The 13,021-nt window shown below is 40.3% G+C and overlaps 1 protein-coding gene across 4 annotated transcripts in view; it reads right to left on the reverse strand.

Annotated features, from left to right (window-relative positions):
- Positions 1-13,021, reverse strand: part of UBE2E1 (ubiquitin conjugating enzyme E2 E1) — a 67,267-nt gene that overhangs the window by 19,588 nt on the left and 34,658 nt on the right. For all 4 annotated transcript variants that reach the window (XM_019498030.2, XM_014603178.3, XM_014603181.3 and 1 more), the window contains one exon: positions 3,458-3,590. In XM_019498030.2, the coding sequence (XP_019353575.1) occupies positions 3,458-3,590 (133 nt within the window). The remainder of the gene's footprint in view (positions 1-3,457; positions 3,591-13,021) is intronic.

Below are 13,021 nucleotides of genomic sequence, written 5' to 3' on the forward strand. Positions count from 1 at the left end.
GGGGATCTGATCCTGCAGGATGACAGCCCTGGGTGCTGTGCCCCAAGTTGGACAGCAGCAGCATGGATGTGCGTGGCGCAGCATCCTGGGCAAGCACAGAGGGGGGAACCCCCTCCAGGCTTGCAGGCAGTACCTGGGGTGAGGCTGTGTGAAAGGCACGCCCAGGGAATCCCCTGCAGGCTGTCATGGCCTGCATCTGCAAGTGGGAAACCAGCCAAAGGTTCCATCACCTGCAGACATGCAACCTGTGAATCCCTCTGCAGGACTGGGCCCCTCTGCACCTGCAGACACATGCCCTGGGAATTCCTCTGAAGGCACAAAGTGGAGAACCCAGCTTCCCCACTCTGCACTGGCAGGTGTATTCCCAAGGTGCTCATTTGCAAGTGCAGAGTAGGGAAGGCCATGGGCTTTTCCACTTAACACCTGCAGATACACACCGCAGGTTGGTGTGAGGTGCCAACAGCCACTGTCCTACAGGATTGAGCCCCTCAAGTCTCAGGAGTGTCTGCCCAGTGCTGCTGATCCATGCTCTCCCAGCATAAGCGAACAGACGACTGTCAAGAAAAGGCAGCACAAACTATATAACTTAAAATGGTTGCAGCCATGATTTGGGGTATTTGTGGCATCACCACATCTGTTTGCTTAGGTTTTGTGTTGCCATAAAAAAAATATATATGTATATATGGTAGCAGAAGGACAATGCCTGTTTGCAGCCACAGCAATCTCTCTCTGAAGTAAGTGAACACAATTAAAAATGTGGGGGTTTTCAGACTGGCACCCCCTATGATGAACTGCAGAGTGACCTTCAGAAAAGTCACTGGGGAGCACATCCTTGCAGCCCCTAATAGTTCTCTCCCCCAAACTCTTGAATCCCGAGTCATTTTAGCAGAACTGCAAAGGTAAAAGGTAGATAGGCAGGTAGCACAAATACACTGAGGTGACTGTCAAAGGATACAAGACTACTGATAACCCCTTCCCCACCCCCCACCAAAAAAACCCCCCAAAAACCACCACAACAACCCAAAGTGCACTTTTTTTTTTTTTTTTATTTATTCGAGAGCCCCTGTACGTTTCTTCTTGTTGGGGGATTATCATGCTGTACTTTACTGGAAGAACAGTAGGTGCTCACTTCTTAAGTAAATATGGATTATAGTAGAGGTGTGCGAAACAGGCCATATTTGATTCAAATTTGGCCTGAAATCGGGGACAGCGATTTGATTCATTGGTTTGGATCGCTGTCCCCAATTCGATTTGGCCAAATCCAAATCTGGAGATTCAATGCTGATTTGGAGAATCAGCAATTCGGTCACAGACACAGCTTTAAATGTTTTTTCTACATACCTTGATGTACCCGGGCGGCTCGTAAATTCTGCAATGGTGGGGCAGATGGAGCGTCCTACAGGAGTGTGCCCCCCCCGCGTGCTTGGTGGTGAACCCGGAAGTACTTCTGGGTCTGCTGGGGAGCACGCTGCCCCCACCCCCTTGCGTCCCCCTGGCTTGACACTCAGCTGCGGGGGGACCCCAGGTGCCCCCCCAGACCCAGAAGGTACCAGCCCATCCGCCCCAGCATCTCAGCATTCACAAGCCACCTGGTATCTTGAGGTATATAGAAAAAACATTCAAAGCTGTGTCTATGTCTGAACTGCCAAATCTTTCTAAATCGATTCAGAGGGGTCCAATTCAATTTGGAGAGATTAAAGGGTCTCTTGATTCTATCTGGATTTGGAGATTTAGCCACCGAATCAAATCAAGGACCAAAGCTTCACACAGCCCTAGGTTATAGTATGGCTTTCCCAAACGCATAAGTAAAGAACAATTAAAAAAATCCAAGGAGTACTGACAGCTGCAGGTACGCTCTGAACTCCAGATTGCTACTAATCTCCACTGAAGTAATTTGTCTGAGGCATGCCAAGAGTGCATTGGTGGTTCTCATGGAAAGGGAAGAGTCACTAAGCCATGGATACTGGTCTTCTAGCTTAAAAAAAGAATTGCAATAATCTAATGCAGTGATAGGCACAACTTGTATCCAGTTGCTACTAGATATCCTCCACAGTAGAAATGCCATTCAGTTCTGCACAAGTCCATCCCAACATCCTATTACTTCCTGATCTTGAAAAAGAACAATGGCCCGAGACCCACCTCAGACCTCAGAGACTTCCACTGTTTCAAAAGACTCTTCAAGTTCTGGATGTTCAGTCTAAACAATACCATCAACTCCTTATGCCAGGGAGGTCGCAATCCATAAAATATGATGATTTTGTTGCAACAATCGCAGTCACATCGAGAACTGATGTCCTGAACCACTGTTGCTACTTCTGCACCACTCAGGACCGTAGTCTTATCTGTATGGGTGGAACTCCATGCCCACTCAGTCTGCTTGGGCTAAAGATACTTGAAGGTATAGACACAAAAAATGAACAATCCTTGCTTCAGCAATCTTATCATCTAGACAAGGTCTGAGACTTGTGCCAATATAGTAATGTTGCTTAGGAGCATGGGTTTGTTTGTTTTTTGTAACTACAATTTTATAGTAAAGCCAAGCCCTACTGAAAAAGTAGCTATAGAGGGGTTCAGTTTATTTTGTTTGGGGAACTAGTATAAACCAGACCAGCAAAAGCAGCAAGTCATGTCCACATTAGGAAAGACTGATGGTAAACCTATGCTGGTATAGCTAAATTAACAACTTTTTAGCGTTTGCTAGCTCTCAGGCTAACCTCCACTCACTTATGTAGTTGCTTACTTGTCACTGGGACTACTCATGTATAAAGATAAGCACATGCAAGTGTTTGTAAGTTTGAGGTAAACATGCAACTTAAATACAATTAACTGTACTTGCAACCCAACTGTTGTTTTGGTTTGGTGTTTAAAAAAAAAAAGAGTTCAAGTGCATGAACAATAAAACAATATTTACTCACAATGGTATACTGCTAGAACACAGGCTTTCTAATTATAATCTGCATCCAGAAACCACCAAAGCGATCGCCAATATAGAGTGTAAATCAACAATAAGCAAAATCCTAACAGAACCCTGGAAACTTAAATTACGCTGCTATCTGATTTTTTTTTAAATTATCATCATTACTGTTGCTACAAAAACATCCATGTTTAGCACAGAGATTAGAAAAAAAAAAAATCAGATATTTTCTCTGCTTTCTGTTCTTACTCTGTGCATTTCACAGCACATTGTATATAGTAAGTTTATAAGCTGCTGGTTTCCTCTCTTTGTGTAGGAACTTTCCATCATCCCCTGAAGTGGAGGGAGGAAGGTGATTGAAAAAGCTATCGAAACTGGCCAGGAAATACAGACATAGTACTTGAAGTTAAAAAAAAAAAAGCCAAGATAAATTTTTTAAACTGACCAGATTTCAAATGCACTGAGTGTCTGGTCAGTATTGAGTAGTACTCACTAACTGGTAGAATATTTGCAGCATAAAACAGTAGGCTAATGCTCTCTTACCTTTGGAGGCTTGAATGGATATTCTGGTGTAAATGTGATGTCAAGGAAGAAAACTCCACCTTCATATACTGAGCCTGGAGGTCCTAGAATAGTCGACCTCCATTCATAGATGTTATCACCTTTGGGGCCTGCACTGTAAAGCAAAAATAAAATACAATTTGAAGGCAAAGCTATGACAAATATGATCTAATATATTTCTACAATATAGTCGAATCTCAGCAACATGGTATTTACTGTACTATGAAGATGTTAGGACTGTAACAAAGAACATAATTAAAATCCTATATGGACACCTCAACTACTGGTGAACTTTAACTGGTACATTGTGTATGGCAAAGGTTTAAGGAAAAAAGGAATGCGATTGTAGGGACTTAAAAATTCTGCCTCCATCAGCACCATTACATACATATCCCATGATGCCTTATAAAACACACAAAATATATTGCTTCAAGAAGCCCCAGTTCAACACAAGAAATGTCACTAGTATTATTCTAAACAGCTTCAAAAGAAGAAGAAATTCTTACTGTTGCAGAAAGGACTCAGTATTAATACAGCTGTATTAAAGGGATCCCAGGAATGAAGCCTTAAGAATCTGAACCTTGCTTAATGTTCCCTTATTAAACAAATAAGGGAATGGAGAAAAATATTCTCATTGTACTTAACTGGTATTTTTTATTTAAATTTAAATGCAACTAAGGGCATTTTTGTTATTGCTGTTTGTTTGTAGTGTCCTACATAATTATGAAATGAAATACCATTCAGTAATAAAGTGGATAAAAAATAAATAGATCATGATAGTTTACAGTGTCAAAATTATTCATACCTGGCTATAGTACATTTTGCATGTAATAATTTCTAACATGAAGCCAAATGGATTCTTCCTCATGTTGCCGTCCATTTTACAGCGTGTTTTTCATATACTCAAATAAAATGTAGTGTTAAAACTGCAATCAAACTCTCTCAAATCATCATGTAATTTTATACTCTTAAGATTATGAAATGTTAGTCGTACCAAGAAATGTCACCACCCATGTTCCTATAATCTACAAGGTGTCTCTGAATATTTCTAAGGAAAGCTCAAGCTAAAAAGTTCTGAATGATCTGAAATCAATCACCCAAGAATTTCATCTAAAAATTGTGTGTTCATGTGCGTGTGTGTTATCACAGCAAGTGTACTCAGATGACATGCTAGAATTGATGCTCCCTTTGGTGAAGTGGCAGACACCTGACAGGGCATTCACCATGAAATCACTTTGACTTTGGAATTAATTTCTCCCCTTCCTTTACAAAAAAAGTGGATTTAACTTTCCTGATACCATCCAAAGAAGCCTGATGTGTGGGTGGAGGATAAATGAAAGCGTTTTTATTCATTACACTAAACTAACCCTAACCCAGTGCCGGATCAAGGCACATGGGGCCAGCATGGGGTCTAATACCAGCATGCAGGGGTGATGTGGGGCCCCAGGGCCTGGTCTCAGTGAGCAGTGCTGGTGTAGGACCTGGGAGCCCAGTCTCAATGCACAGAGTCCCATCTGCTCTATGAACCAGCCCTTCACCACTCATCTGGCTTGTAGGACCAAAAGGTTAAGCACCACTGCCATAATACTTGCATAAATTAACTCCTGATAGACAAGCTACTACTATGAAAATATTTGGGGTGGAAGGCAGAGAAGGGGAGACAAATCTATTACATTTTGTAAATCCTGCAAAGATGTTACACACTGCACAGTGGTCAAAAGATTTTTCCCCATCAAAACAAAGCTTCACATGGTTTGGCACTTACTTAAAGCAAAACCCATTCTATCCTCTGCACCTTGAAGGATGTGACATCCTTCCTTCCCCATACAGATCTATACTTTTGATATCTATCTCTAGAGCTACTGTATGTGGAATAGGATGAAACTACTGTATTTCTACAAGATGCCCTGACTCCTGACAGGTACCAGCTTAACTGTGCAAACTTATTGAAAAAGACTCTTGGGTGTCCTTAGCTACCACTCCAAGGAATTACCACTGAGAGGTATTATCAACCTACTGAAACACTATCATTACTCCAAGTTGCACCAGCTAACCTTCTTAAGATGGAACTACTGAATGGAACAGGTACTTGCAGTTTGTTAATACCAATTTACTGTTGTAATTCATAAAGCAAAAGCTGTCAATTGGGAGTACTTTAATGTTCAAAAAACATGGTATGTGATTAGCACTAACCATGGTCCTCTGAACCAATGAGAAATGTTTCAATATTTTATTTTGCGTTTTATTTCCAGTTTGAACCCAAAGGACACTCAATAAAGAACTGCTGACTTCAAACAGTGTTGGAAATCTTTTATACCCTATTACAGTTTCAATTAGAATAATCGCTATAGTCAAGTTGCAATTATTTCCACATATGAAGCAATATGCTCCTAGAACTTTGTATATCCCTTACATCTTTATAAAACAGATTCTTCCCGGATATTTTAATAAAAGTGATGTACAGAAGCTTACCTTTCAAACCTTTCATTTCAATTAACCGTGTGGAATAGCCATAGAATTTCAATTTTTAAGCAGCATCATTGATTTTGTATAAAGAGCAGACTGAAAGGGGGAGGCATGAGTCAGTTACAGAATGCAGTATTACTTGGTTTTAAATTAGGATTAGGTAATATCCAAGCAGCTCAGTACCAAATGCTTAATAGAAAAGTGATGATACTGGAATGTAGCTTAAGTACAAAGGTATTAACATTAGCAAAGATATAAGAAGTGAAAGGTGAGGGATTACATTCTCTGTTTGAAATCCTTTGCAATTATCTTTTTCAACAGAACTCATCAATACGTAGATGTACAGTTCATAAGCAAAACTGACACCTCCACTGAACTCCACAACCACTATACTTAAGTACCTACAACATACTAATACAACACTTTCCAGCTGCCCAAACCATGCCCTTCTGAAGGCAACTTTAAAAAAAAAAATATATAAACAGATTCCATTACAAGCCCACAATATGAGGTTACAACATACTTCATTAAATCCATAAATAGTGTTGCACGAAAAGAAAAACTTAATATAGTTTCAAAGAAAGTTATTTCTCCCCCTTTCCCGCCCTCATCTCAGCCTATCTAGATGCCATGCATTTTGTAAAAGCGTATCTGACAATATCTTCCCGTGAAGTACAGGGCAAAGTACACTCACTGAAGTTTTACTCTGTCCTTTTACGCAACTGTTCCAATTACATCACTTTCTATGTCACATTTTGGCTATCATGAGGCTGACATTTTTAGTAAACTGGCCAGCACCAAGGTGACTTTTACCCAAGGACTGGCACACTTCCTATGTTTGGAGAAAATGCTTAGTAAGTTCTATGAAGGGAGAATCTGTGTATAGCTACATTCAGACTTCTGTTTGCATAAAGTCCCAGTTGGCCTTGACCTATTCTGCCAAGAACCTTTCCCTCTAGCCTGTGTTGCCAAATGATCATATTTTCTCAGCCTTGGAAATAAGCTGATCGAGATACCTGCACCAGGGGCTGAGAACAGGAAAAAGCTGGTATGAAACTCAGATAGCCTTATTAGCTCTGACACAGAGGAAGAAAAGCAACCAATAATGCATATAATGCACAGTCCACTTGGGAAGGGTTTAAACATGAGAAGTAGAATGGTTCTGTGCTTAGATACCAGGCAGGGACTTGAGAGACCCAGGTTCATCCCTTCCTCTGCCACTGACTTCCTGGGTGACCTTGGACAAGTCACTTAAGCTGTGTCTACATTAGAAATTATTGTAAGGACTGTTAGCTAATAGGTGCTAAAACCCTGGTGTGAATAAATAGCTGTTATTCACACAATTACTAGTAGGTCAGTGTAAATACAAGCAGGCAGCCCAAGGTTCTCAAGTGTGTTATCACTTATCAGGCTGAAGTAAACTACAAATGGCTTTGTGCTTTCTAGGATTTTACTAGCTAAGACCTGTTGGCTACTCTGTGATACCACACACCATTTCTTCAAATTAAGGTGGATGATAGTTCCTTTGTGTCTCAGTTTGCCTTATGTTAATGCAGATAGTAGTATTTCCCTACCTCACAGCGGTATTGTAAGAAGTAAATTAAAAAAATTGTGCAGCACTCAAATACAGTGGTGCTGAGGGTCAGATAAATATCAGACTGGATAGTGAGAAGGAGTATATTCATTCTAAGGGCTAAGAGAGTCACTTAAAATGCTATAGACAGCCTTAGGTCAACCTGTCAGGATGATGTGAGCAAGGACAATTTCATTAGCCACAATTCACTTCAGCAGTCCATGGTAAAAACTAACAAGTATTTCAAAGGAGCTATATACCACCACTAGCTCCTGCTACAATCCCTGATCATGGTTTCTATTCTAGATCCTAGTTCTGATTCTAACAGGAAGAGCCTAAACCAAACCAGAAGGGCTGCCTTGATGCAACATCCCTCTGGAGAAGGAAGATGACAACAAAAATCCTGCAGAAACTACTCATTTCAGAGGGCTGAAACCCACCCACTCACAAAACACGCTGAAAAAAATTTAGGAATTTCTAAGCAGAACAGAACCTAAATGATTTCTGCCCTGTAACAGCAGCAGGCTTCCTTAAAAAAAATGCAAACAGGAGGTATAAAACCTGAAACATGATTTTTTGTTGTTGTTGCAATTGTATAAAAATGAAAGAAAGTGGCAAAATTTATTTCAGTAAAACTACACAGTCAGATCTTAAAGCGTTTGGGAGTTTTATAGAATTTACATACAAAATCTTCCATCCAGCATAATACTCGAATCATGGACTAAAAAGTAAGAATTTTAAAATCACATACCCTCCCAGAAACTTTTTATTTTTCTCTCATAGTAAAACAATGGTGGCAACAACAACACTGGTGCCTAAATAAGGCCTTATATGATAACCATACAGCCATTTAGACATTATTAAACCGCTATTAAAATAAAAAAAATGGAGCCCCAACTCTGCCTATTAGTAAGAGGATTCAAAGTACTTAATCTGCTACATAATATCAAACAGACTGTATTTTCCTTAACATAGATCCAACAGCAAAATGCTCTGTAAGCAGACAAATTAACCTTGGGCATTCAATATGAAAGGATCAAAACATTCAGTAGAGCCCCTTATTCATGGGATCCAGGACCTGACCTTGTATTACCTATTGTTACAACTCTACCCATCCTGGTATGCCACTTCAGGAGAGCAAGTGGACTACATAGTGCAGATCCCAACCTCTATCACAAAGATGACTTTAGGGGGAGGAGGTGGAGAGAGTCAGACACGGATACAGGAAGTCCTGCCCTTTTGCAGAAGATGAGGGGGTTCTGAACAGTCAGTCTGCAGAGACAGGAAGACACTAGAAGGAAAGTGGGGTTCAGTCTTAACATTGTTGGTGAGAGTTCAATAAAGCATTTAAAACATAAAAAGCTAGGAAATTGTGCACTAAACATGCTTGTTTCCCCTCCTCTAGGAATTTTTTATTAAACAGTTTTCTATTTCAAAAGTATTAAAAAAATGGGAACAAAGTATATTTTTTTAAAATCCTGCCTTTAGTCATGATCATTTTTAAGATGTACAGAAATGAGCAACTATAATTTTAGAAATAATTACCTCCCACACACATTTCAGCTGCTAGAAATATGATTATCCTTCATTATTTGTTTTAGTGCCTTGGAGTCCAAGTTGTAGATCAGGACCTTGCTATGTTGAGCCCTGTACAAATACAACAATAAAACACCCCTACTTCCACCAACAAGCTGCACAAAATGGCCATTCTGACCTACAGCGGTGGGCTGGATGAGTGGTGTGCGGCTGGTTCATAGGCTGGATCTACCATGGGGCCAATTCACAGGCTGGATCCAGCCTGTGAAGCCATGTCATCTAGCCTGTGGGGGTCCCTATGGGTCTCGAAATGTGGTGACAGGGTGAGCAGTGGCAGCATTAACTGCTGCAGCTCTAGCAGTTAATGCTATTGCCAACCTCCTGCCACCAAATTTCTGGACCTGTGGGGAGTCCTGTGAGCTGGATGACATGGCTCTATGGGCTAGATTCAGCCTGCAGGCTATACCTGGGTTGTCCCCGGTCTACAATGCAAACGTAATAATACTGTTACTAAACACTTGATGAGTAAGGGCTTCAGGGTTGCAGGCAGCTGCATCCCTGCCAGTCTCCTCCTTCCCACATTAAATTATCCAGGAGAGAAAAGAAAACCTACTTGGTATGTGCCCTGCTTTCTACAACAATTTCATTTCATATGTTTTGTAAGTTTTTGACATTGTACAAGTTAGAGTTCTTCTACAATTGTCTAAGTAAGCATGAACACATCAAAAAGTTATCAGGAAAGGAATCTGTCCAGCCAAGACTGAAGTTAAGATGACGCCATTGGTCATTCACATAAAAATATTTCATTGAAAACAATTATAATAAGCTGGAATCTTTCTTCTTCAGTCTCATTTTAGATCAAAGTGGGGGGCAGGAAAAGATTAACTAAAGGGAAGGGGGAGAACCATCCCAAAATAATGACATACTGCCACCGCCCCTTCTGGGCAACGCTGGCAGTTTAAGTGGCAAGGCACTGAATTAGGACATGACCAAATCAATCCGAACAGTATTTCTACCCACTTTCATTAGAGACAGCCACAAACTGCTCTGTGGTGTCAGGATTAACTAAAAATGATGGACTGACCAAGGGTAAAATCCCTACAAGCAGGATGAGGGGTGGGAGAAAAAGAGAGCAGGGGTGAGACTGACTGGCACCTTAAGGAGCCAGCAGGGAAGGCAAGATAGGAAAGATAGTAGGTCCTACTGTTAGTGATCCCGCCTGAAAAATGGTGACAATGAGACTTAATTCCCTTTGCAAAGCACTGCAAGTGCACAGTTTTAAAGCACTAAGTTGTAACCAAATATGCTTCTTGACGTTCTCAGTATTTTCTGTCTAAATTTAAAATGGCAGTCACATTATCACACAAGGGTAAATACCTTACAAATCCTACTGTATTCGCAAGAGAAGAGAGAGAGAGCACACACAGCTTTTCCGTTTTAGGGTTCCAAACAGTCGTCTTAAATCCAATTTGTTCTTTAACTACAAGGGTGTTTTGAGGGAAAAGTTACATGCAAGAAAATTTGGTTTGCCCAAGCTGAGAATTAAATAGTAACATATTCCATTTTGAAGAGCTTAAAACAAGTACTGAAAGCAGTATTTACTCCCAGAGGAAGCACCTACCACCTTTCCTCACCAGGATAAGGTAGACTGTGCCCAAGAGAGCTTACAGGACCAGGACCAGGATTTGCTATTTTTATTCCCAGCAATACAGTTTTGAAACTGCTAGGAAGCTACTTGAAAAGGTTTATGAAAAGGCAAAACGTACCAGAAGGTTGTGCTGCAAAGTTTGATTTTTGAACTCTACCCTGAGCTTAGAAAATAAAAGCTCAGTGATTGGGGAGGTTAGGAAGAGATGTATAGCATTCCCAAGAGTGTACTGTAGCTCTATTTAGTTTAACAGTAATCACTTCAATTTAGAAGCCACTTCTAGTAAGAAGGTTCAGGAGAAATTGATCCATTTAATGCTGGTTCCAAAATTCAAAATAAGTCTGAACTGCTCCACTCCCCGAGGGCTTCCGTTTTCCCTAGCAATGGCTTCTCCTTCCTAGGCTTCCTTTGGCACTGATCTTTGGAGGCTTGTCCTACCGTGTGCAGGAACGGTTGCTAAGTTTCCAATCCCACTACAGAAAAGTTGACTGTTTTCAGAAGCCCATGGTTACAGTACATGCCTCTATTTAAGTATGCAACTACATGAAATGCCATATTTTGAAATGTCAGTGGAATTACTCTTACCCTATGCAAATCTGTTTTCATTTTCTCTGCAAAAACGATATTTCAAATACACAGGGAGAGAGGAGAGGACAAACTCGCTTATATTTGACCTTCCCTTTCCCGTTAAATGATAACCTGCACAGGAAACAATAAGACAAATCAGGAAGAGTGGAAAGAAATCTGACTTGCCTAACAATTAGTAACTGCTTATTTAAAATGACAGAAAGATGTGATGGTTAAAGCTATGTTCTGCCAACTTAACCTTGTGTTATTTTTACTGTCACCATTTCCTTCCTGCCATTTGTCAATTAGACTATTAGCTGCTGATGGGGAGGAGGGAACCCTTCAGAAAAATCAGAGCTTGTTTCCAAATTTAGTATATTACATAGGTGCATAACATCTACACTCTGTAGGGAATACTAAAGTAGTCTCATAAACAGAGTATTTCTGTATTTTAGCCACTTAGTATCCTTTCTGTTTTCAGCCGCTTTTGGGAGCTAACACCCAAACAGAAACAGTAAAATACATCAGGAACTATAACTGTCAAGAGTCAAAGGTACCTTTAAACTCATTTCCCCACATCAAATGACGGTTCCATATTTAAGGACTGAAAAGAGAATACATCTCATTCAAGAAATGATACATCATTATTACTAACAAAATCCCAATCAAAGCACACAATCATCTCAGCTGTAGTGAATATCTCAAGAAACAAAACGTGCCGTCTTGTGGTCCGCTGCCTGCTCTTAACCTTAGAGAGACAGCAGGGGTATAAACATATCTTCTTAATATTGGAAGCAAACCTCCACCTTCTCAAAACTTCACTTCAAAGGAACACCAGATCTTCCCCTAAATCCTGTCTTCCACCCACTTGGAAAAAAAAAAGAAAAGAAACAAACTAAACAAACTGGCACTACAGAAACAAAAATCAGTTCACGAAAGAGTCTACTCTAGGACAAAACTGACGAAAAATTCTAGCATCTCTAGCCACCCATCTAGAGATTTTGCAAATGGTATATACCACATTAGCAAACTCATGCAGAATTAGATGAGTTGGAGATGTATTTGTTCAGTCAGCCAAAGCCAATTAAAAATTCCACATGCATTGTTTTTGGACTCTAAAAAACCTCAAACTATTGAATAAACGTATCTGTCCTGTATGCTGATAACTCAATGGGCTGGCTATCCAGGAGCTTATTATTACTCCTTTGCTCAACTACTGATTTCATTAGTAGTTCACACCCATCATTTCATAAATCAAAAGAAAGGCAACATCTAGCTAAGAGTAAAGTTCAGTGATAGTTTTGAACATGCTTGCAGAAACTGGCACCCAGAAGGTTAGTAATTATGTGTAGCACTTGGCTAGTGGTGTTGCTAGGCTGAAAACTTGACAGCCCATGAAGACTCCAACTTCCTCAAGCTAATAAAGACTGGATTCCTGTGGCTGTAACCAACTGCTTTTTCAAGCCAACATTCATATTTCCATACAAACACTCTTTTCTAAAGCAGGGGGAAAAATGTCCTTAGACTAGAAAACATAGTGTAATCACTCTTTTACCCACCAAAAAGATACTACAAAATGCTTATACTTCAGGACATCTACGCTACTCTCCTTTGGTTTCTTACAATGTTCATAATAATTAAGGCCAATATTTGTGAAACTTAACATTTAACATGGGGATGTGACAAAAAGGGCATTGTGGTACAGTCTCTGTGCAGGGTACAACTCTTAGCCCCTCTGACTTGGATAGTGCTTTGT

This window comes from Alligator mississippiensis, chromosome 5 (assembly GCF_030867095.1).
Source record: "Alligator mississippiensis isolate rAllMis1 chromosome 5, rAllMis1, whole genome shotgun sequence".
Lineage (NCBI taxonomy): Eukaryota > Metazoa > Chordata > Crocodylia > Alligatoridae > Alligator > Alligator mississippiensis.